Source organism: Plutella xylostella, chromosome 11 (genome assembly GCF_932276165.1).
Source record: "Plutella xylostella chromosome 11, ilPluXylo3.1, whole genome shotgun sequence".
Classification (NCBI taxonomy): Eukaryota; Metazoa; Arthropoda; class Insecta; order Lepidoptera; family Plutellidae; genus Plutella; species Plutella xylostella.
In genome coordinates, this window is record NC_063991.1 from 2,541,700 (window position 1) to 2,567,591 (window position 25,892).

Consider the following 25,892-nt stretch of genomic DNA (forward strand, 5'->3'; position numbering starts at 1 on the left):
AGAAAAAAATACATTATAGCTAGATTATCGAATTTCATGGGTCCTATTTAAATCGAAACAGTTTTAGTTTTATTTTAAACAGTTATAGGTAGTTGTAGTTTTATTTTCTCTATGCGAAACAGCATGTCTGCAGTCATGAAACCAACGGCAACGAGCATCAAAGTGTACCTAACCTATGTAAACTTTGTTTTTTTCAGCTGTAAGCATGATTATCTACTCGGAGAAGTGCTGGATTCGGAAGAAGAACTTCCCCCAGTCTGCGGTCAAGTACGACGTGATCAACATCAAGGAGGAGGATATGGGAGAAGAAGGCGTATCGTCGGTTGTTACCGAAATTAACTCAAAAAGTGACTAAAAAAATTATTTATGAGTAATTTTTATTTCCATATTTTTGAAGAAGTAAATTAAAGAGCTTATTAAGTACTTACCTAGTTATTGTTTTAATAAAAGCAGTTAAATTTCTAGGTTTTATTTTAATATATTATTTGACAATTCCTTATTCTGGGTACCTAATCTTATTTTTTCTTTTTTTCTCTTTTCGTGAAGCAAGAAGTTCCGTACAGAGCGTTAATTTTGGCGATGTCTATGTCGGATAGAAGTCGAGCATTTTCACCGATCCTTCGCATTTTCGCGCCATTGGGATCCTAAAAATAGTTAAAAAGCGTATGGTGAGCAGTTGTTTAGTTAGGCATTTAGCTACATCCTGTCAAGCTACCTACGTAATAAAAGAACGGACCTCTACAAAAATATTGACAGGTAATTTGGGCTGAATAGGGTAAATAAATAAATAAAAATGTGGGGACATCTCACACACGGCCATCCGACCCCAAGCTAGGCAGAGCCTGTGTTATGGGTATCGGACAGCCGATATATCTAATATCTACACAAATACATTGATAGATAAATATTAAATATAAATATCAACACCCAAGACCCGAGTACAAATATCTGTCTTTAAACAAATATCTGCCCCAGCCGGGAATCGAACCCGGGACCTTCGGCATAGCAGTCAGGACCACTAACCACTACGCCATTCGACCGTCGGGTAGGTATAGGTAAGTACTTAACATTACAATAAGACATTAGATGATTCACATGCCATAGCATTAAGATAGGTTGTAATTCTAAACAGTGTCCTAAGGTTAAGCTCCTTCTTCTTAGGCACCATAAATACCTACGAGTAGGTCATTTCGGTTTAATACCATTAAAGGCAGTTTGCCATCGCTATGGTTAATGTAGTTATATTCTGCAACTTAAAACTTACATTTTTCTTGAACGTGGCGACAGTGGCCAAACCCTTCTTAGTTCTCCAGAACTTGTGGGGCGGGTGAGTAGCGCTGGCGTAGTCGTAGGGAAGAGAGATCAAAGCCTCCGGGCCTAGCTTCTCGAAGTGATGGAGTTTATCTGACGATAATGTGTTATGAGTTTGTGTAGGTGTTAGACTTTTAATAATTAATATACCTACAGGGTGTTAAAAAGCGTAGGTGGTGGAGGCTGAAAAGAAGTGACTGATGGTCATGTGAACAACTCTTGTTCTGTCACTTTGGAAAATTCGCGTTTTTCTTTTACTTTGATGGTCAAGTGACTTTCAGTATTGCACCAAGATTAACTTTTCAAGAAAGAAAAGTTGTATTTAACACATCCCGACTATCCATCAGATGCTTCTTCATCGAGATTTCAGAGGTGGTAGTTACCTATCATAGTGCAAGTTGCTACAGAGCAGCTCGTCAGGGCCTTGAGTGCGAGTTTTTCACCTATCGAGAAGTGAAATCGAAAACGCAGATTTGTATGGCGCGGAGCTAGTACAGCTACTTACCGCTAGGTCTTCCGCGCCATACAAATTTGCGTTTCGATTTCACTTCTCGATAGGTGAAAGAACTCGCACTCAGGGCCCAGGTCCTACATGACAACACGGGAACGTCACTGATAAAGTTCTACCCTATATACTTTACTAGCTGTTCCCGCGCGCTTCGCTTCGCCTTAAAAAGTTTTCCCGTGGGAATTCCGGGATAAAAAGTAGCCTATGTTCTTTCCCAGGGTCTAAACCGTATGTATACCAAATTTCATTCAAATCCGTTCAGTAGTTTTGGCGTGAAAGAGTAACAGACAGACAGACAGACAGACAGACAGACACAGTTACTTTCGCATTTATAATATTAGTTAGGATAGTTAGGATTCTATACAGTGTATATGTCGCAGGCATCTGGTTTAATCTCCTGTTTGATTGAACCGCTAGCCCGTTCATTGGATGACGCTATTCAGTTGTATGACTAGGCCGAACGTTGATTGTACAAGCGTCACAAAACGTCCAACTAGTTAGCGGACTTAAAATCAGTCAGGTGGTGAATAAAACAAATATGGCGTCTAACAGCGAACAGCTGACACAAAAAGCACTTGTATTGTTATTTTTTGCAAATAAATTAGCTTTAAAGTGCGTTATTTATGTTAAAATAGTGTGACAACATGGATTTACCTATTATTACACCGCCGGCGGATAGTTTCAAAGAAAAAAATGTGCTGAATCTGGATGGTTATGAACAAGGTTGATATTTCAAGGTACGTTTATTGTTATTGTTTAGTTAATTTGTGAGATGAGAGCTTTGTAACATAGTCTTTTTGTTGACTCTTGTCGGGTCATGTTCATCCTAACCAGACATTACAAAGTTGCTATACTATATCCCATTTAACGACTTCGCTGAATAACGTTCAGTCAAGACGTTGGACGTTACAGTCAACCACTTGACGAGTTGTTCTTTAGTCATTCAACTGAATAGCGTCATCCAATGAACGGGCTAGCGGTTCAATCAAACAGGAGATTAAACCAGATGCCTGCGACATATACATAGAGTCATACAATACTCACCAGCCCTAATATGCCGTGTGTGAACTCTGATATACTGGTCTCTGTCGGGCCGGCAGACCTCGAAGTAGAACCCTAGGATCGTCATCATCATCATAGCGGTGAGCTGCTTATGGTGGTTTCCTTCAAACAACTCCTTACATCCAAAAATCTGTGAAAAAGGAGGCTTAGGACTACAAGTTTTTTTCAAAACGAAAAAGTTTATTAAACTAGTATATATTTTTCCATTTGGTCTCAAAAAGTTTGTGTGTGCAAGAATACGATACGAGTAACTATAGGGGAATTTAGACCTATTTATAGAAATTCGGAAAGTCGAGGACACGTCCTTTTGGAGGTACAGATGTGGAATTCATCTTTAGACCGCCATTGATGAGTGTTATGCCGCTACTGCTCTTATCATTATTTGTGTAAAGACGCATATTTCCAATATTTCTGTCAACCCAATGCAGAGAAAAAGTAAAAGCTAATTAAATACAGGACGTTGCAAAAAGGGTATACTAAGCCGAAAGGGAGTGACTCAGGGAGTCATTCTGAACAACTTTTGTTCTACGAGCTTTGAAAATTCATGAAAATAAAAAAATATTTTCCATAGAAACTTTGTTGGACACGTGACTTTTTACTATGGAGAACGAATAGGTATTTTTTTCGCGAATTTCCAAAACTCGTAGAACAAAAGTTGTTCAGCATTACAAGCAAGCAAGCACTGCACGTCGCTGGTGCGCAGGGTGCGGGCCAGCGCCAACACCATCCTCGCATTATTTGCAAACCGGTTTGATCTCCAGTACATGAACCATTGTTGCATGATTCATGTTTTGGAGGTTAAGCCGGGAATGTAAATTTTACATACTTAGTTAAGTACTTTATGTTGCGTGTTTTGTTTATTAGTTCCTATTTTTATACTAACAATAGATGTCTAAGTCGTGTGATTGTTCTTGTACATGTATTACTAACACTTTGATCCATGTTGGTTTTTTTTTTTTTTTATTGTTTATTGTTCATTTATTTATAATATTTCTTAATAATATACACAGTGCTCTTAAACCTGAAAAATAAATAAATTATTATTATTATTATTATTATTATTACCCCTTGAGTCACCCCCTATCGGCTTAGTATACCCTTTTTGCTACACCCTGTATGTACCCGATTCCCTAATTCTAATTGCTTGTTTCAGTCGCCATTTCCCCCCCTAATAATGTGATTGGTTCACTCGATGTTTCACTTGGTTTTCTTCTAAACTACCTGAGGTACGGTCAGCTGCATACGTTGCTATACAGTTCTGTACCTTGTCAAACTGACGAACCGATGTTTCAATGAATGGATAGGCAGTTTGTTAGATTGACAAGGTACAAAAGTGTAGGTATAGCTACTTATGCATGCCTTTTGTAATTATTAGTTTAGTATATGTTTTGGTGTAGGTATTTTGTTAGTTTTTATGTACTTTTAATTATTATTATTATTTTTTGTATAACAGTGTGTGTTTTTATATGGATCTTGATATCCGAAATAAAGAATTATTATTATGCAGCTGACCGTAGGTAGGTACATTACCTGAGTCCCCCCAGTTCTTCCCGTGATGTAGTCGTCAGCCTCGCTGTCCAGCACTATGTAATCTAGCCATCTCTCCTCCGCAGCCTTGCTCGTGATCTCCTCGAAGTATATACACGTTCTGGTCTTCAAGATGGCGTTCACCTCGTTTATTCTTTTGCGCAAGTCTTGAGTGTTATCTGTTATACAATACAATATTCTTTATTTGCACCAAAACAGAACAAAATAAAACTTAAAAATAAAAACAACTGTTAACTATGTTGATATGAATATTTTTCATCACTCATACTGTACAGTCAGCTGCATAAGTAGCTGTACACATTTGTTTGTACCTTGTCAAACTCACAATAAGTCTATTCAAACATTGACAGTTGGTTATGTAGGTAGGTAAAATGACAAGGTACAAAAGTGTATAGCTACTTATGCAGCTGACCGTACCTATACAGGCTTATTGGCACATGGAACATGAACTATATCTTAACAACTTTTGGGGTTTGGACATCAAAGATGAAAAATATACCAACACCGAAAAATGGTCTGTCCATGTTTCGAACACCCTGTATATAAGGTATCCCAGATTAAGGTTTATCATCAACATTCAGAACACGTGCATTCTGGCCATCTTCATCTAGGAAACCCGATATTGCATAGGTATAAGTAAACGTAAGTTTTAAACAAATTTTCTTACACTTGGGATTATCTTTTATAACATATCTGACCACGCCATCTGGCCATTTCCTTTGCGAGTAGAAGTCTTCGTTTTCTTTTGTCAGTTTCGGAACTGCCCTCACTTTACCGTGGTGGTCAATGCCTTCATCTTCAGTATTGCTGTCTTCATCATCACCATCTCTTAATATTTTTTTAATATTCCCTTCTCCTGCTGTTCCATTTGACTGCAGACCCGATATGAAATCACCTATTTTTGTGGGAACTGACACTTTTTCAGAGACATTGCTCGTTGCTGTGTCTTCTGTTGCTTGATGAAGAATGTCTTTTGTGATTTTTGACGCTTTTAAATTTATTGTTTTTACGTTATCAATAGGAGCTGATGTAACAGAATCATTAGATAAAACACGGTCATTGTTAACTTTAGCTAAAAGAAAAACGAATAGTGTTAACAAGAAGTATAAAAACCTAGGCATAAGATGGATTTATAATATTATCTCTAATATACCAGTATATTTACTACCAGGTTTCTGTATTCCATCGTTTGTTTGCCTTTTACTTCTAATATTTCCAAATTGTGGATGTGAGCGTACAAAATTGACAAACGCATCGACCGTATTTACAGAGTCACAAAAAGCTTGTCCAGATTGTTGAGCAAGATCTATCATGAAGTTTGCGTGGTTTACAATCTGAAAATGAACGTGTGGTCAATAAAATTTAAATATTCCAAAAAACATAAATAAGTACGGTCAGGTGCAGATAAACCTGACCCCCCTCTCATACTAACAATGCTTCTGAGGGGGGTCAGGTTTATCTGCACCTTACTGTACCTACTAGGGGTTTATTCCAAAGTCTTATGTGACTTGATACTTAAGACTTGACATTCCAAAGATTGAAGAGCTCACTCTTTACGCTATGTACATACTTATACAGTTTTACAACCAGTTTAACAAAACTTACTGCTTCTTCTATACCCAATACATCACGACTAGGATCAGACATGTCCGTAGTGTCATCATCACACTGCTTCCTCCTTATGCCCGTCAAAACCATCGTCACGACTTTATAAGCCAACTCTTTTATATTCATGATATCCTGGTCCATTCTCAACTGTTCAACGTTTTTTATTGCCTCAATTTTTGGTTTCACTGGCTGTGGTTTTTGCTCAGGTTTTGGTGCCAATGTTTTTATACTCATGTGATCGAGGATGTCGAATGGTTTGTCTGTCAATTCTCGTTTTCGTCTGGCTACTCCTGGGTAACGCTGGCATATCTCTATTTTCTCCGTTCGATCTCTCGCATCGCACTCCTCTCTGTACACTTTGTTGATTTTTTTCAGGTCAATATTAGAGAGGCCATCACGTTCTTGCGTAGTGTCGTGATCCTGTAAAATGTACATTTGTAGAACCGGTGTAAAGCTAAGACTCTAAAGAAATTATCTAATGACCAACAGATTCAAAAAGAAGTTGTTATAAAAACCTTCTTTGAAGAAGGAGAAGACCTATGACGTTTGTTGAGCTTTATGCCTAGTAATTTAAGTTAGTTTTCTCTTGTATGGACTTGACAGCTGTTCCTACGACTTATGTTTACAAAGTTTAACTGCCAGTTTCAATAACTCTATCTATCGATAACTGACAGTTACTTTCATACGATTTTGATTTGACACATCAAAAATAGCACTCTGTCAAAATCATATGAAAGTAATTGTCAGTTAAGTCTACGGATCGGTCAACTTAGCTGAACAGTGCCTCGAGTGCAAGTTTTTTCGACGTTCGGGAAGCGGTGAGTAAACGAGAATTTGTATGGCGCTGGAGACATGCCACCTAGCGATAGAAGCTGTACCTAAGTTACAGCTACGCGCCATACAAATCTGCGCTTTCGATTTCACTTCTCGATAGGTATTAAAACTCGCACTCGAGGCCCTGTTCTCACCTTGATGGTGATGGTCCTATGCCCGTTCTTGCTGAACTCTCTCAGGTCGAAGTGCATGACGCTGTTCACGTCGTACGGGAGTTCTCGGAGCTCCGGCGGGAGGCTCACGTCTTTAGTGAATAGCTCCTCCATACCTTTAACCAAATTAAATTTCTCTTAAAAAGGTCACACGGTCATTAAAGTTACTGTGGAGGTAATTTTTTTGCCAATTTTTAAACGTTATTGGCCACTGTGGACACTTTTAAAAGTCTTATTGCACAATTTATGAAGGGCTCTAACCTCTATCACCTCTTTTTGAAAATCGCGTATAGGTCTACAAGAGGTCTACCTATGTGTGTATCTATAGACTTTTGGGTATAAATAGGTACAATAGTTACCTACTACCAACCTACTTATTTATCTATTGAACGTAATAAAACAACTGTAGCATTTTGCTGGCATAAATACGTTTTTATTTGTAAACCTATCGTGAAATCAAACCCTTAAGTTTCCGTTATTTAACATTGCACTATTTTCAAAGAATTTTCACTATCACACAATAACTTTATGCGCATGACACAGCGTTAAGACCGGTACAGCTGTCGGAGTCATATCCACCGACCCACAAGCACCAGCTATATCCAGATGAGTATATTTAACGTTCTTATCATCAAGACCTGCTATTTTGATGAGGAAACCCGCGGCTAGCTGGTGATGTCTCACTGTTTGTTTCATGTTGACTTGGACCATATCATCTCCGTCTGCTACTCCTGCGTTATTATCTAAGTCTTCAGGTCTTACTACAGAAACTTCAACGCCCTCTGCTATTCTTGATCCACTGAACTGTAGCTTACTCGCGTGCGATGTGGCTCTGGCACTGTGGTTGTCCATAGCTGCTGAATTAGCTCCGTACGAAACCCTGGCGTGGCCAGTCAGAGTCGCTATTGTGTAGATATGCGGATTCAGTTCTCTGCTAGCTCTTTCTGTCATGTCGAACAGAGCATCCGCCATCGCTAGTCTTCCTTCCGCATCCGTGTTGGTAACCCTCACGGTCTTTCCGCTTTTGGACATAAGCAATTCATCGGCTACGTACGATTCTGATCCAACGGAGTTCCTGCACAAGCATAAAACTCCAATGACCTTCAAATGTGGGGGTTTAAGGATGGCACAGGCTTTGAGGAAGCCAGCCACTGCTGCCGCTCCGCATTTATCACGGGACATACCCGCCATTTTCCCGGAAATCTTGATATCTGCGCCTCCCGTGTCGTAACTCACACCCTTGCCTACTAGCATCAGGGTTTCGGTGATCCTGTAGATGTTCGAAGGTTTATACGTCAGTTCGACGATTCTAGCTTTGTGTCTGTCCACGGCATTAGCTGCTCTATTCACAGCTGCTAGTAGCGGGTATTCCGTAGCGATGACTTCTTCATCCTCTATAACGTTGATATCGATACAGTTTCTATCGCCATCAAATTCCCTTCTTATATAATCAACTATTTTAGCTGGACTCATTTCCTCCGGGTCTCCAGCAGATATATCGCGAGTGACTATTCTAGAAAGTTCCAAGGCGATAGCGTTTCTGACGATTCTTTCGAAATGCTCTTCCAATTTCTCCTCAGCATGGAATCCGATGAAGTCAGCTTTGTTCTTCCCCGCAATCTTAGCGTGTAGTGGAGTGTAAAGAACTTCCAATGCTCCGAGAATAGCAACCAGCTGTCCATCAGGGAAGTGATCAGTTTGCTGGACCACCATCAGAGGTTTTCTCACCCCCGCATCCAGAGCTCTCTTCATTCCCTTCTTGGCTGCTTCGTATAGAACCCTAGCGTCGTGGTACCGAGTTATCTTCCCGGTCGGCGCTAGTATGAGCCTTCCACCAGACACATAGTCACAATTCCACACGGTAGGTGTTTTCATCACATGCTTATCTAACTCTTTCAGGTTGTTTATGAAACTTTTTATATGCCGTGGCGGTTCAACGTTTAACTCTGGCGGGTAGAGTATGATGATGACGCCGTCGTACTTTGGAGGAAGTATGTTCGTTTCGATAAATACATTTTCGTACAACTTAAATCGCGTCATGTTGTTTTTCCACGACATAATTGTAACAGTGCGGGCTTCTTACTGAACAATGGATGTATTTATTTTAATAAATCTTACCAGTTTATCAGTAATTATGATAAGATATCAGTGTTTAAAGGTGAAACACCTATCATTGTATTGTTCAAATGGGTAGCTAGGTAGCACTTGCCTACAGCAACTTTGCAAGTGATAATTTTATTTTTCTAGATAAGAATAACTAAGTTTATAAATCAATTGAATACGAAGGTACTGCAATTTATACTCCAATTAGAATTCTCAATGGTAGGTACCGTTTTGACTGCCTCACTGGAGTGCTTATTGTATCTTCAATGGTATCGGTCGATTCTAGGCTGATAATTTATGGAAGTAACTACTTAATATCCGATTTGAAGATACAATTAGCACTCAGTTATGTCTAAGAATACTTGGGCCAAAATCGGATTAACTAGTCGTTTAAAAGTTATGCCACTTTAAGCCGAACGTCCACTGCCGGCTACACAGTTTTTCATACTTTGCACTATGTATGAAAAACTGGCTCAACTATGCGAACTAACTTAGTTTAACTGGCAGTGGACGTTCAGTTTTAGTGTTGAAGAATGTCGGGGTTTCTAATTGACGACTCACCTGGCTCCACATTCTCCAAATGGACCTGGATGTAGAGATCCCTGAGTTTTCGGTTGTGCTCGAAGCTGAAGCCGAGGCTCTTCATGATCATCATCTCGAGATATGGAGACTCCAAGCAGGCGTAGGGGAGGTTTAGGAACTGTGGAAAACAAGACCATTAGGCGCCTGTCAAACGGTATTTATCTGTATACAAAGTGGCGCCTCTAGCGGAAACTATCATGAAACTTGAAGGACTGAAAATTTAAAAATGACGTATAAAATTAAACTTTTTGAGGTATCCAGCCTGAAATAAGAATACAGTCAGTCGCATTTTCCATAGAAACTTAGTTGGTCACATGACTTTTTACTATGTAACTAGAATGAATATATTTTTCGCGAATTTTGAAATTCCGATTTCAGATTCGGTATTAGATATAACATGCTGCACATGCTGGTTTCGGCTTAGTAGTTATACCTACCCTTTTTGCAACACCATTGTAATTTATTTTCAGTAGGTATGTGTACAAATAAAGAATAATTATAATATTCTATCTAAGTATCTGTCAGTTTCACAGTGGAGAACGGCAAGATAAGTAGAGTTTGAGTATGGAATGCATCGCTGTGATTGGTTGAACTATCATTGAGAAGGTCTTAAGTTCATGCTTAGGTAGATTTACTCAAATGTGAAACTGAGACTTATATCTATCTACAGTTGACATGAATCGTCACTCAGGCTCCTTTCGTGCTGTAGATTTAGTGCCACTTTCTCCATAGTCGGTTATAGCGAACCAATCCCTGGTCGGTTAGATAACCGACTATGGAGAAATTGGCACTTAGGTTTACATTAGATCGAGAATAGAACCTTCCTATACGCCTAAAGTAAACCTACTAACTCACATGCGGTCCGTCCTTCAAATGCCCTTTACCCCCCACCACGCATTGCCTCAGCCCCTCCGGGTTCTGTATTACGAGCACATGGTCCCTGCCCTCAGGGGGCGCTAGTACAGGCTTGAACTTCAGGCAGGTTTGGTGCTGGAATGACTCCAGACCCTCCATGATTGTTTGAGCTTGCGAATCGTCTGTTTTTGCAGGGAAAATTGGTTTACTAACTTTGGTAATAAACCATCTCACACACGGCCATCCGACCTCAAGCTAGATGGAGCTTGTGATATGGGTATCAGACGGCTGGCTGTAGCACATGGCGCTATTAAGACGTGATAAGAGTTCTCCGTCGCGCTCGCTCTTGAGTGAGCGCGATGCAAAACTCTCGTCACGTCTTAAATGCGCCCTGTACTAGCCTACAGATGTACATATAGATAACTACTTACATATTTTCACCCGAGACCGAGTAAAAAAATATATATTTAAAGATATATCTGTCGCGGCCGGGAATCGAACCCGGGACCATCGGCATAGTAGTCAGGGTCACTAGCCACTACACCATTCGGTCGTCAGGCGTCAGGAATAGAGCAATGACAGAGAGTTATGGCAGGTATTTGCAGCGGAGAAAGATTATTGTTGGCCAATGCTGATGTAACTTACCAAAATGGTCTCTGTTTATGTAGAACGGAATTGTTGCTTTCGGCCAAAAGATATAACTTTCCAGGGTCATATCTGGAATATATAGGTAGTTTGTATGAAGTTTTATAGAATATATAGTTTGTATGACATTTCTAGGTATGTAGTTACTTCTTCGATCATATATACCCGAAGATGTACTTACTTAAGTAGATAACGACCCATTGTGACTTAAAATTTAAGGTCATACTTACAATGTATTTTCAAATGTCGCTGAATGGTTAATAAGTACCTACTTAAATGCACGCATGGTACAATTCTATTGTAAAATTTTATAAAGATTACAGTAAGGCCCTTCACAATGTCTGGCTGTTAGTATAAAAAAAATAATAACAGAGAGTGACAGCATGTATTTTATCTCACAGGTAGCCACTAACCAGACATTGTGAAACAGGGCCTAAAAATGTTCTATGCTGTTCAAGCACATCCACATAAACACCACTGCTACACACATCACACACAACACGTCCCCAGATTTATAACAAATGTAGCTGGTCCCTTCATCATCTGGGATCGCTATTTTAAAAACTATGCCTGTATACTTTTAGGCGCAGGCCACCGTACCTATTAGGTACTTATTGTAAAGTTTGCAGGAAACAAGTCTAGTGTCCAACTCATAATGCCAATAATTGTTCATATAGGTATACTAGCTGTGCCCGCGAGCTTCGCTTCGCCTTAAAAAGTTTTCCCGTGGGAATTCCGGGAAAAAAAGTCTACCTATGTTCAAACCTATGTTCTTTCCCAGGGTCTATACCATATGTATACCAAATTTCATTCAAATCCGTTCAGTAGTTTTGGCGTGAAAGAGTAACAGACAGACAGACAGACAGACAGACACAGTTACTTTCGCATTTATAATATTAGTTAGGATTAGGATTAGGATTGTTTCAAAATAGTTTTTATCATGTCGAATGTGGATAGATAACACAAAGGCTAAGGTTTAAAAATATACAGAATTAATTCCTACTTTACCTTTTTCTATTAATAGGGCAAATGTTTTAAATACACTTGAAGTTATTACAAAAATCCACAACCACATTATGTTATCAATGTCGGGCAAAAAACTAAATTGAACATGTTAAAATCGTTTTTTTATGATCTAAAAAACTACTTACATCGTTCTTATTTTTATAGGTATTTCAAACATTTTACTGCATGTAAAATTTCGAAGTACCAAAAGTGGGCAGATTTACTACTGTGATATTAGGATATATAAATAAAATTATAAAATAGATTTGTTTACATTTATAAGCAACATAATCCATTTATTTTACCTTTATTTCTATACATTCTAAAATTACATTTATCTTATTATATTAGCCTTACCAATAAATCTTGTGTAACTTTGCAAAAGCTATTCAAATGTTACACCAGGTTTATCAGAACCATTAGTACAAGTTTTGTAATTTACGAAAACGAAAAAAGTTTATTGCATCACATTATCTGTCAAATGTTTCATGATAGTTTCCATTAGAGGCGCCACTTAGTATGCAAGAAAACGTAAACTTTTAGAGTTTTCAACAAACTATGAAACCTGTACTATACATACGGGACTATGAATGTTATTAACAGCTAGAAGCTTTCTGTGGCAGACCCAGTAGTTTTCTGACTGCTTCATCGTAACTCCTCAAAGTATCATCACTCTCTCCATCATTCATGATTTTTGACACCGCATTCTTATATACTTCTGCATGGTCTATCTGTGAGATATCAAAGTCCCTATACTCTTCTTCTGACATAGATTTAACCTCGTTTTTGCTCTTTAAATACCAGTTGATCAAGTTCTTCCTCGAAGCATTACGGTCAAAATCATAGTATTCCATGTCATCTTCGGTCTTTTCGCCTTCCCAATCTTCCACGTTGAATGACTCAAAGTAACATGCCGTCAGCAAATAGTTGACGTAATCATAGTTTTGTTTCTTCGCCGGACAGCGATCAGCCGTAATTGTTACTAAGCCAGTAGTCTCGTCATACCGATCACCGATTATGCGTAAGAATTTGTCTCGAGCATGCTTATCGAGTTTCAAGTCCGTTAGTTTAACACGTAGACTGACTACTCGGGACAGAGGGTTTCTGATAGACGGGCTTGCGTGACAGTAGTCCGAGGAAATAATTTCCACAGGATAATGCTTTTCAATGGCCTCTTCGGAGTTCAGAAGTTCTGGCCACGGCGTGCAGAACTGCTTCAAGGCTTCGCACTGGGTTTTGACAACTGGTGGTGTGAGGTGCAGGAAGTTGGGGATCTTCATCAGCTCAGCATTGGCTTTCTTGCCCGGCGGTGCTTGACCTTTGGGCACATAGCCTTGTCGCAGCGGAAGAGGGACAGATGAAGGATGGAATGTTTTAGGCCCAGGCCAAACATTGCCCCATTTCTGAAAAAAATAAAATAACTTTAAACTGTATAATAGAAAGATTTAAAAAGAACCCTGACTAATGTTATCTTTTTGATTAGATATGTATAATTATTATGTTTAAAAATGTTTTAGTACAACTTCAATGGAGGATGGAAAGAGCTTTGTAGTCTGTATTTATTTACAAAATATTTGTATTTTTGTTATTTTTCAATAACTTAGGTTGGAGTGTTGATAAAGGCACTATCTTTTACACTGTAAAAGAGTTTAAACAAGGCCCAGGTTGGAAACTTGAAATTCATACAGGAGATATCGAATAAACTACAATACAATTACTATTGAAACCAAAGTAAAAATTTAGGTTATAGTATTAACGTATCGAATTACCTGATCAATGGCCATTCTGTCGGAGCGGTCGGGCTGTATGTCGGTCCTCTTGTTGAGGCGCCGCTGCTGCCGCTGTCGCTTCTTCACTATATCCAACACTCTAAACTCCTCATCATCATCCTCCTTCTTCAAAGGCAAATCGGCAGCTGTGGAGCTAAAACGAAAAAACTTCACATTGCTCGCACTCAAAAGGTGCGAAGCCTTGTAATGCTTGATAAATACACTCATTTTGCAAGGTTCCTGGAAAGGATTTCGATTAAAAATCGTATTCCATTATTGTTGAAGTTATGTAGGGAAAAGTGAGGTTAGGTTATTTTCGTTTTCTGACAGTTGACTAATCTGTGAGTAAATTAAAAACTCCGGTTTTTGTCTATGGTTTATGTTTTTTGTCTATGGTGTTCGTGTGTGACAGTTTTTTTTTATTCAATTGTTTGGTGTTGTTTTGGAATCGCGCTGCGTGAATCGTGTTTTCGATAACTACGCCTTCTCCGAATCTCTACCTTTATCAGAACACAAACGATTAACATGGCTGTAAGTATTACATTCTTCTCAAACCCATTCAATACCATCCAAACAATTTTCACCCGAAACATAACCTAACTTCCAAAGAAACCCTAAAATTTCCTAAAATTACGTGGTTTCCAGTCGTTGGCAGCAGCTCAGGTGCAGGAAGTGCGGTCGATAACTCGAATAGAGAGGATCGGCGCTCACTCCCACATCCGAGGCCTCGGTCTCGATGACTCCCTGGAGCCTCGAGCCGTGTCTCAGGGCATGGTGGGTCAGAAGATGGCGCGGAAGGCAGCTGGGGTCGTCCTACAGATGATTCGAGAAGGTGGGTCGGTGGAGCCATTGTTTTTGTGTTGTCATGGTTATGTGGATTTGATTTTTACTCTGCAGCAAGTCTCACAAAGTCTTTAGTCATCACGAAAGTCTTTAGTTTAGTTAGATAGTTGGTGGGAGTTAAGTCGTTAGTGTAAATTCCCCATTGGAAAAGACACTATTTTGCAGTAAATTGGTGGAGATATAGTTCAGTATAGCATATTGAAAAGTACTTAAAAGAAGCATGTTTATTTTGTAATAATGTATAATTTATAATTTTCATTGATAATAATTTAACATCTGTCTGTACATCTCTACACAGGTAAAATAGCGGGCAGAGCGGTGCTGCTGGCCGGTCAGCCCGGCACCGGCAAGACTGCCATAGCCATGGGGCTGGCGCAGGCGCTCGGCCCCGACACACCATTCACTAGCATGGCAGGTTAGTGTGGGCTTTTTATTTGAAGATACCTGGTAACTCAGGTATTTTAAACATAGGTTTAAAAAAATTAAATAGAAACTGTACTATTTTAGCAAAATGGAAACTAACAGATATTACATTTGATGGGGTTCCGCTCATCTGGCATAATCTTTATTGACCAAAACTCATTTCGCATAACTCGTATGGTCTAAACTTTTTTGGCCGAACCATCACTTTGCCAAGACTTGTGTGGCATAAGGCTCGTTTCGTCTAAAACTCTTTAGGCACAATCTTTAAACACCTAAGTTTCGTTTGCTCAAATTTATGTTCGTCTATACCTATGTATAATCTTGTTTCTCCTAATGTTATCTTAATAAATAATATATTAAGTATGTAGTAAATATACAAATTGTGGTATTTTTCTCCTACATCCCGAAAATCACGATATTGTATGATCAAAAAATCGAAAGTTAACGACCAATATAATTATTACAAAACCCATGAGATCGAAACCTAAAAATAGGTGCGACGACGAGCAAAGCGAGGAGGAGCGTGTTAGGTGCACATGTTCATCAAAACCAAAGCGGAGCGCAGCGAAGCGGAGCGGAGCGTTTTCCAAACAGCGGAAACAATACAAGGCACCAGTTTGCGCTATGTAGGGAGACGCTCCGTCAAAGTTAAAGCCAAACGAATATTATTACTTTTTATAAACCTATGCCATAGCATTATTAGACTATTCAAGATTTGGCCATACCATTATTAGGCTAAACAATGTTATGCGAAATAACTTTTTACCTAACGAGATTTATGCCATACGATTTTCGGCGTAACGAGACTTTGACCAAACGTTACTATGCAATACGAGATTAGGCAAAAAAATCTTATGCCAAAAAAGGTAGAACCCATTTGATGAGATCATGTTTATAACATCTATGTTTTTTCTGCAGGTTCCGAGATATATTCCTTGGAGATGAGCAAGACAGAGGCACTCACCCAGGCTATAAGAAAGTCTATTGGTATCAGAATTAAGTGAGTATATATTTGCATATCTTCTAACTTACCAATCTTTGTCATAGTGTTGCATAAGCCAAAGTCTCTACAAAATACCACACTCATAGTATACTTAAAGATCACATGTTTGCAAATACATAAAAAAACAATCTTTATTTGTAGAAATTCTACAGAATTAATAAATAAATAATAAATAAATATGTGGGGACATCTCACACACGGCCATCCGACCCCAAGCTAGGCAGAACCTGTGTTATGGGTGTCGGACAGCTGATATATCTACACAAATACATAGATAGATAGATACTAAATATAAATACAGAACATTAGTATATTGTGCCTGTTCGAAGCTGTCTATAACAACTATGGTAGCAATTTTGAAGGCAACATTAATAAGCTTAGCATATACATGGAGCACAATATCTGAATGCTATGTTAACATCAGTTCACACAAATCTCTGACCACTCTTATCATTACTACCAACATCCTATAAGCCACAAATTTGTCTTCCAAACACCTACAACCAACCTCCCAATCACCTCCACAGAGAGGAGTCAGAGATCATCGAGGGTGAAGTAGTGGAAGTGGTGGTGGAGCGCGCGGCGGGCGGCGGCGCGCGCGTGGGCCGCCTCACGCTGAAGACAACCGACATGGAGACTAACTATGACATGGGAGCCAAGATGATCGACCAGCTGTTGAAGGAGAAGGTATGAATCATTGGTTACTATTCAATCATTCATAATTTTTTTTACTTGTTTGTTCATAAAGTAAGTGATTTGTTCTCTTATTGACTCTTTCGTTCATTTAGTAACTCATTCGTTTATTTAGTTACTCATTCGTTCATTTTTGACTCATTCGTTCATTGAGTGAGTAGCGTTCCAATTATGCATTCATATCAACTCAAACAGCATTCCTTCATGGTCCAAATATAGCGGTAACTAGAACAGTGCATGCGAACCTTCTGTCTCTTCATATCTTGTGGTACCTACACTCTTGTAAGTAGCTCTCTTAGCGCTGTCTTGCTGGTGGAGTGATGGCGAGGGTGGGGTGGGAAAAGATAGCGGTAACTAGAACAGTGTATGGCGAGCCTTTCGTCTCTGCGTATCTTGTGGTACCAGCTGCTGAAGGAGAAGGTTAGTATTTCGAATATGAATTATTCATTTTTTCAAATTATTTGTACGGTTTAGTAACTCATTCGTTCATTTAGTTACTCATTTTTTCATTTAATGAGTCATTCGTTCATATTGTAATGCATTCATACATTTTGTGAGGCATTCGTTTATTGACTGAGTGGCCTGACTTAAATCCAAGGTGATCGACCAGCTATTCAAGGAGAAAGTGAGCTTTAGATAGGTCTTTTACTGTAGTCGTTCATTGGGAATATTGGGATATACTGAAGACGACTGTTATGGAGACATAAGTATGACAGGGGGGGCCAAGATGATTGATTTGTTCTTGAAGAATAGGGTTATATGGTATATGGATTGAAATGGCTAATTCTATTTCTAAATATGAGAAATAAGACCCTGCACCCTTATTCATAGAAAAGTTAAAGGATGTTTTAGGTATTGAACTATTTTGTCCCTCTCTGTGGCAGAACAATTTTTTCAGTTCAATAGGTCAACTGTCTATGCTACATAATATGCTAAAACTTACTATAACTTTTCTATCAATAAGGGTGCAAATGTGCTGCCTGCTCACAGAATCTTTTTTGATGCCTATTGATCCACAACTTACACACTACTTTTTTGTTTGTATTCCTGTATGTCCGGTATCTATAGTTATAAATAATGTCTGTTCTATTCCCAGGTGCAAGCCGGCGACGTGATCACCATAGACAAGGCGACGGGCAAGATCAACAAGCTGGGCCGGAGCTTCGCGCGCGCCCGCGACTATGACGCCACCGGTTAGTATACGCTGCCATGGAGATATTCGCCCACCCACATGTTATCATTTACCGCATTGAACCGCCACATTACATTCACTTATTATTGATGGTATATAAAAATATTTGTATTCAATAGAAATAAAAATATAAACAAGGTTTAGTTAGTGTTTAACATTGTATTTGACAGAAGCATCAGGTAGCCATCAGCCCTAAACATCTGTTTTAGAAGTGTCTAGTTTTTGTGGTAAGACTATCACTTACTTGGTATTGCAAACATACATTACACACATTAATATTTAAAACTAACTCTAAATGACGAATAAATGGATGTTTCGTTTTTTCATTGCTGAAAGGTTGGCGCAGACTACAAAATTTTGTCCCCAAGACTTGTTCAAATCATAGGAATGACTTAAAGTACCCCGCAATTTATAAGAGATCTATTATATCTGAGAGATACATTATATCGACGAACAAAAGTGTAGGGACAAAAAGACCTCGTTTGCACAGGTTTTTATGATGATATTCTGTCCACAGGCCAGCAAGCCCGTTTCGTGCAGTGCCCTGAAGGCGAGCTGCAGAAGCGTAAAGAAGTGGTCCACACGGTGACGCTACACGAGGTTGACGTCATCAACTCACGCACTCACGGGTTCCTGGCACTCTTCTCAGGTAAAAGCCCCATAAATATACAGGTATTACCTACATCTCGGTGGTCAATTCCCTTTGCGTGGACGCAAAGGATTATCATAATAAGAAATTCATAAAGCCCAGCACAGCAGCATAAAACCCAAATATAAATAAACAATTGATTTAGCAGCATACTGTTATACAAATAGCCATATTTACACACAAAACTGCGTTGCGACGCCGCATCGCAAAAAATATAATATACCTAGGTCGTAAGAAACTAAAACTCGGTGTCCATACCTTGATCTTTGGATTATCAGTTTTCGATTTAGTTTTACCATGTTGAATAAGAGACAAACGAATTGACGTCATAGATCACGAAATCTTTTACCAATAATTTCTCTTAACTTCATTTCCTAATCTCCCCAAATCTCCACCCACAGGCGACACCGGGGAGATAAAGTCGGAGATCCGTGAGCAGATCAACGGCAAAGTGGCCGAGTGGCGCGAGGAGGGCAAAGCGGAGATGATACCTGGAGTGTTGTTCATAGACGAGGTTAGTAATCTCCATATTGGGGAGGTAAATACACGGAAAAAAAACAATGTCACTTAGTTTGAATTGAACATTATTCTCAGAACTGTAAGCCAGTCTCATTTTTATAAATACATGACTAATAATATATCGTAAACGCGAAAATTTGTAAGCACAGATGGATGTTTGTTACCGTTTCACTAAAAACGGCATTAAAAAAAACATGCAATAGTAAGCTTAATATGAAACACAAAAGATACTTTTCATCCTTTTCATTCCCACGTGGTTTTTCGGAGGCAAAAGAGCTCCATAATTTTTAGAGTAACACTTCTCTTTACATGATCATCATCACCACCTTCCAACTAGTCCACCACGCTGGCCTAGTGCGGGTTGGTGGACCCCAACACAAGCAAGCTTGTGCTGAGAGAGTTGTCGGGTAACAACAACCCGACTATCAGATGTTTTCAAGCTGCCCGAAGGCCTCTGACTAGGCTTAACGACTGCTGCCGAAGCAGCAACCGGGACCTACGGCTTAAAGTGCTCCGTGCTTCCTCTCTAACCCCACCATACCTCTCTTCCAGGCCCACATGTTGGACATAGAGTGCTTCTCGTTCCTAAACCGTGCGCTGGAGTCGGAGACGGCGCCGGTCGTCATGATGGCCACCAACAGGGGCATCACCCGGATACGCGGGACCAACTACAAGTCGCCGCACGGTCAGTAGATACAGTCTGTTTTTTAATCTCAGATACTAAATTGACAGATTCTAAACGATTCATGAAGAGTCGATTGTCCCGCCAATATAACGATACGTCAAATAATCGCGGGATAATCGACTGTTGATGAACCGTTAAGAATCTGTCAATTTAGTATCTGGGATTAAAAAACAGAGAAATAGACTTTAGATAGACATACAGGCAGCGTAGCGCCCGTGTAAAATACATACGGGTGAAAATTGTGCTGTGGCCCGATGGAATGAGATATACTTTGCTTCCTGTCCCCGCTGCACGGGCTCTTTATCGACGTAGATAAGCGTCACTATATCGCGATAAATACGGTGCTGTGATTGGTGGAACGCGCGCTAAACAAGTTTATCGTCGTAGATAACAGAACCATGGTAGGGCTACACGAGTTCGTTATTAACGACGAAGTAATTTTCCTTTGTATAAAATTAATATGTTCTGTGAAATCAATAAAGTAGTATTCTATTCTATTCTATTATATTGTATTCTATCGTTGCAGGTATCCCCCTGGACCTGCTGGACCGCATGATCATCGTGCCCACCTCGCCGTACAGCCAGCGCGACCTCAACCAGATCCTCAGCATCAGGTCAGTGCCGGTCCTTATTTAGTTAACGTACTTTATTGTATACTCAATCAGTTACAAAAAGTAGAGTTAAAGTAAATACCTACAAAGGCGGGCTTATTGACAAATGCCTCGTCATGTTTATCAGTACTTCATGGCTGCTCAACATTTATGGCTTTGTTTTGTCAGGCTGATAAACAATCCCCTTTATCTGGTTAGCGTTTGTCCTACGAGTTATTGAAATTTGCGTAAATCTACATACATTATATACTCACTCCTGACTCCCAGAAGGGTGACTATGGACCTTCACGTATCATTTCCTGACGTACTTCTTTCTCTTCCCGAGTAAAACTAGTCTAACACAATTTGTGGCCACATCTTGAAATGAATATGAATGTCACTATAACGCTTTATATCCTTACTTGCAGATGCGAAGAGGAAGACTGTCAAATGTCGGCCGACGCGCTGACAGTGCTCACTCGGGTGGCGACAGAGACCTCCCTGCGGTACGCCATACAACTCATCACCACCGCGTCCCTGGTGGCTAGGAGGAGAAAGGCTACTGAAGTGAGTTTTATTATCATCAGCATTATATATACGTATCATATTCTATATACATATAAGGAATAACAGTGGTGACATGATACTTCCTTGAGGTACGCCATACAACTCTGCATACAACTGCGTCTCTAGGAGACGAAAGACGTTTGCCGGCCAAGTTTATTTCATTAGCATCATAACTACTTACTAACAATTTATAAGTAAGAGCATCGATTGGCATATTATAAGGTTTTAGGGTGAGGCCAGACGAGCATAATTTTGTGAGTTGTGAGTCGCGTATTCTGCTGCGCGGGGACGAGGGGGGCGGGGAAGCTACTCGCTCCCCTCGTCCCCGCACACATATTTCTGCCGAAATACGCGACTCAACTCACAAAATAAGGCTCGTCTGGCCTCACCCTTACTGACTAATTTTCTTCCTGGTACATACTTTTAAAATTCGATGAATAGTTTTCATTTTCTGATTTTTTTCCCTCTATCTTCAGGTGAGCATGGAGGACGTGAAGAAGGTGTACTCCTTGTTCCTGGACGAGCACCGCTCCTCGCAGTTCCTCAAGGAGTACCAGGACGAGTTCATGTTCGACGACGGCGTCGGTGCGTATAGTCAGCTGTAGAGATACTTGTCCACCCCCAACCCTCCAACTTTTGTTCGATCAAACACTGTTTGTAAAATAGGCAACTTTCAAATCTACCGAAATTAGCGGGATTTTACATAAAAAGATTGGTTTAACTAATAATATATTATTATCAGCATCCACTGCTGGACAATAGGTCTCTCCCAAGGAGCGCCACAAACTCGGTCCTCAAAAGGCGTCTCTGATCAAGAACTCGTTAACCTTACTAGTCATCGGTTCTTTGGCAAGCATTCTAATGCATTATGTTATTTTTCAGATAACAAAGTTCAAGCCATGGAAGTCAGCCAGTAAAATCCAAGATCTTCAGAAATTTAACAATTATTTTAGAACAGAGAAGATCTACAGTTTGGTTAATATTTTTGCAAGGATATCTAATCTTCAGTTCTCTATGAGAAGTTAGTATTTTAAGTTCGTGATAAGTTTGTGTTTATTTTAAGGCAGTTGCTATAAATATAAATACTTTAATAATAATTTGAATATTTTATTTTCTTCTAAATATACAGATTTTTATGACATGATTTTATTTACAGTTACAGTATTTATAAATAAATTAATAGTTACAATAATATAATTATAGCGTGTGTAAACAGGACCTTGAATTATAACAAAGAATACTTTTCATCTTATCTTCATGTTGACACAATCTTAAATTGCTGCACCAATTTTGATGAATTTTGACATTTATCTAGACTGGACTATGGCGCTTAGCATTAGACACTTTTAATCTCGACATTTCAGACAGGGTTCTACCTTTTTTGGCATAAGATTTATTTGCCTAATCTCGTATTGCATAGTAACGTTTGGTCAAAGTCTCGTTGCGCCGAAAATCGTATGGCATAAATCTCGTTTAGTAAAATGTTATTTCGCATAACATTGTTTAGCCTAATAATGGTATGGTCAAATCTTGAATAGCCTAATAATGCTATGGCATAGGTTTATACAAAGTAATAATATTCGTTTGGCTTTAACTTTGACGGAGCGTCTCCCTACATAGCGCAAACTGGTGCCTTGTATTGTTTCCGCTGTTTGGAAAACGCTCCGCTCCGCTTCGCTGCGCTCCGCTTTGGTTTTGATGAACATGTGCACCTAACACGCTCCTCCTCGCTTTGCTCGTCGTCGCACCTATTTTTAGGTTTCGATCTCGTGGGGTTTGTAATAATTATATTGGTCGTTAACTTTCGATTTTTTGATCATACAATATCGTGATTTTCGGGAAGTACGAGAAAAATACCACAATTTGTACATTTACTACATACTTAATATATTATTTATTAAGATAACAGGAGAAACAAGATTATACATAGGTATAGACGAACATAAATTTGAGCAAACGAAACTTAGGTGTTTAAAGATTGTGCCTAAAGAGTTTTAGACGAAACGAGCCTTATGCCACATAAGTCTTGGCAAAGTGATGGTTCGGCCAAAAAAGTTTAGACCATACGAGTTATGCGAAATGAGTTTTGGTCAATAAAGATTATGCGAGATGAGCGGAACCCTTCAGACAGAAATACCGCAAAAATTGCTGTAAATTCCACTTTTTTGAAAATTCATATCCACACACATTACACTCCTAAGTTTTCTGGTGGTTGTGCGTGCGGCGCACGTGCGTGTAGAGCGAGGGCCGCTGCTTGAACGTGTCGCCGCACACAGCGCACATGAACAAGCGCGCCGACGAGTGCGTCAGCTGCGTGAACTACATATTCACATCAACAAGTGGTTTTGCGCTTAAATGGCTGTACCGATTTTGATAAAATTAAGCATAGAAATAGATTGGATTATGGCGCGTAGTATTAGATACTTCAAATCTGGAAATTCCAGCAAACTGCGACAATCGCAGTTAAAATACACTTTTTACAAAATTCATGTTGACACGTCTTAAATTGATCGGACTATGGCGCTTACCATTAGACACTTTAAATCTCGAAATTTGCACAACAAAACTGCCCAAACCGCTCTTAACATAAAGTATTTCAAATCCATTTTGTCACATATTACACTAATATTTTGTTGTGCCTGTAGAGCGAGGGCCGCTGATTGGACTATGGCGCTTACCATTAGACACTATTAATCTCGAAATTCGCACACTAAAACTGCGCAAATCACTGTCAAAATGCACTTTTTTTTGCAAATTCATGTCCACACACATTGCACTCCTATGTTTTCTGGTGGTTGTGCGTGCGGCGCACGTGCGTGTAGAGCGAGGGCCGCTGCTTGAACGTGTCGCCGCACACAGCGCACATGAACAAGCGCGCCGACGAGTGCGTCAGCTGGTGGCTCTTGAGGGTCGCTGATGTCTGCGGATGGATGTGAAATGTGTTAAAATAAATTATTTATTTTATTTTTATTTAATTTAATAAATAAATAAATAATTTTAGGTAAGAAAAATATATGCAAGTTATTCGTCTGAAGGATTGATTACAAAACTATGGTTACTGACGTAGTCATACAATTGGATAAAGAACAGAAGCTCAGTTCGATTCTGGTCGCTGCCGCTGCAGATATTTGTGTTACAGTGATATTTGCTCAAAGAGTGAAATAAGAATATTGGCGGTATAAACAGCAATGGGCAAGGTATATACCCAATGTTTATAGAATCGATCTTAATAATATGATGGCAAAACTATATTTTTTACAGCACCACCGGTGTTAAATGAAAATAAGCTGAGAATTCACAACGACAGGTTTCACGTTCACACATGACACTTACAAAGAACTTCTTCCCGCAATCCGCGCACGCGTGGTCGCGGCGCCGCTCCAGCCCGTGGTACAGCTGCATGTGGTTTTTGAGCTTCCACTTCGTCATCAGCAGCTGAGAATTTATAACGACGGGTTTCACGTTTCATATAGTGGCATAATGATATCTTAAGTGGCCTATTTCCATGTTAAATACGTATGTTTTACGTTTTTGACTAAGGTCTGGAACTTAACAATGATGATGGCATAAGTAAATAGTTATTTTCTTAAGGTTGAGTTGTCTACTACAGTGTAAAAAGGTAAGCTGAAAGGGAGTGAATAAGGGGATCATTCTTTTGTTACACAACATTTGAAAATACACAAAAAAAATCTTACTGTTTCATATAAACTTTGTTGATTTAATTATACTATAGGGAGTTTTTAACCAATTTAAAAAAATATGATAAAATAATGAATACTGCCAGTTTCTATAACTTTATCTATCTATAACTGGTAGTTACTTTCATACGATTTTGACAGATTATAACTTTTCCTTATGTCAAAATCGTATGAAAGTAACTACCAGTTATCATTGACTTATATATTACTAGCGTAAGGACAGGCCCAACCGCTCTAGAAAATGACACCCTCGCGTTGGCCCTAAAACCTCATAAATCTGTCATAATTTGTATGAATTTAGGGCCAGCGCGCGGGTGCCATTTTCTTTTGACAAAACATTCTGACGGGCGTATCCTTCCTTTTGAAATCATTGCCAGTTATGGATAGGCAGTTAGTCACTCTCTCTTGGATTTTTATACAACTTTTGCAACACCCATAGCTACAGTGACATCTAGCGGGAGATCCAAGAAACGTCTCCACTCACCGTATCGCACACTTGACATTTGAATTTGGACAGCTTGAGATGGAAGAACTCGAAGTGTGTCTTGAGGTAGACCTTGGTGGCAAACTTCTTGTCACACTCCGAACATTGGTACCTGTGAAGAAAAATAATCATTATTAGAAAACAATACAATTATTGTCATGTCATCTACTGTACTTTAGCAGTAAAAGGTAATTCATATTCATTTTAATGAGGTAAAAAGGTTTTTTGCATACATGGTTGGAAGAGGCGAACGATCGTTCGGTCTGTATGGAAACCTATAGCTACTTATAACGGCTAATAACTTCTAAACGGCTAATCTAATCCGATTTTGATGGATAGATTCCTGATTAAATCCTCTTTCTAACGATCCAGATCCGATCCATCCGTTTGGGATCTACAAAGCTTCAAAGAACCCCAATTTTATTTCCAAAATTACTCACGTATCTTTCACATGCTGCGCAGAAGTAATTAAATGCCTTCGATACACATATATGTTTTTAAACTGCTGGCGACACGGCGCGCAGTAGCTGAGCGACCGGTCGCCGTGCCGCGCGACGTGCACTT

The 25,892-nt window shown here is 39.4% G+C and overlaps 5 protein-coding genes across 7 annotated transcripts; 1 reads left to right on the top strand and 4 right to left on the bottom strand.

Annotated features, from left to right (window-relative positions):
- Positions 1-458: 458 nt before the first annotated feature.
- Positions 459-10,754, bottom strand: LOC105393646. 3 transcript variants are annotated; one of them, XM_011565442.3, is made up of 10 exons: positions 10,564-10,754; positions 9,688-9,826; positions 7,006-7,139; positions 6,035-6,457; positions 5,598-5,763; positions 5,097-5,501; positions 4,412-4,587; positions 2,864-3,011; positions 1,265-1,404; positions 459-644 (listed from the first exon to the last, which is right to left on the bottom strand). In XM_011565442.3, the coding sequence occupies exons 1-10, from the start codon at positions 10,720-10,722 to the stop codon at positions 516-518; spliced, it is 2,019 nt and encodes a 672-aa protein (XP_011563744.3). In that variant the 5' UTR covers positions 10,723-10,754; the 3' UTR covers positions 459-515. The 3 variants fall into 3 exon arrangements, with proteins under 3 accessions (XP_011563744.3, XP_037972064.2, XP_011563743.3); XM_038116136.2 differs by having other exon boundaries at positions 5,595-5,763; XM_011565441.3 differs by having other exon boundaries at positions 5,583-5,763.
- LOC119693279 (putative aminopeptidase W07G4.4) lies at positions 7,432-9,120 on the bottom strand. The gene has a single exon (XM_038116139.2). The coding sequence runs from the start codon at positions 9,079-9,081 to the stop codon at positions 7,537-7,539; it is 1,545 nt and encodes a 514-aa protein (XP_037972067.2). The 5' UTR covers positions 9,082-9,120; the 3' UTR covers positions 7,432-7,536.
- Positions 10,755-12,474: 1,720 nt separating the features above from the next.
- On the bottom strand, positions 12,475-14,322 carry LOC105393645 (28S ribosomal protein S35, mitochondrial). Its single transcript, XM_011565440.3, has 2 exons — positions 13,983-14,322; positions 12,475-13,616 (listed from the first exon to the last, which is right to left on the bottom strand). Exons 1-2 carry the CDS (start codon positions 14,208-14,210, stop codon positions 12,810-12,812), a joined length of 1,035 nt encoding a protein of 344 aa, XP_011563742.2. The 5' UTR covers positions 14,211-14,322; the 3' UTR covers positions 12,475-12,809.
- A 53-nt stretch (positions 14,323-14,375) lies between these two features.
- On the top strand, positions 14,376-22,243 carry LOC105393644 (ruvB-like 2). The gene is made up of 13 exons (XM_048624265.1): positions 14,376-14,513; positions 14,628-14,814; positions 15,124-15,240; positions 16,167-16,248; positions 16,779-16,938; positions 18,041-18,137; positions 18,654-18,785; positions 19,187-19,299; positions 19,857-19,989; positions 20,516-20,603; positions 21,008-21,146; positions 21,623-21,731; positions 22,029-22,243. The coding sequence occupies exons 1-13, from the start codon at positions 14,508-14,510 to the stop codon at positions 22,061-22,063; spliced, it is 1,398 nt and encodes a 465-aa protein (XP_048480222.1). The 5' UTR covers positions 14,376-14,507; the 3' UTR covers positions 22,064-22,243.
- A 1,445-nt stretch (positions 22,244-23,688) lies between these two features.
- Positions 23,689-25,460, bottom strand: LOC119693333 (zinc finger protein 510). Its single transcript, XM_048624293.1, has 3 exons — positions 25,329-25,460; positions 24,480-24,581; positions 23,689-24,066 (listed from the first exon to the last, which is right to left on the bottom strand). Exons 1-3 carry the CDS (start codon positions 25,458-25,460, stop codon positions 23,926-23,928), a joined length of 375 nt encoding a protein of 124 aa, XP_048480250.1. The 3' UTR covers positions 23,689-23,925.
- Positions 25,461-25,892: the final 432 nt, after the last annotated feature.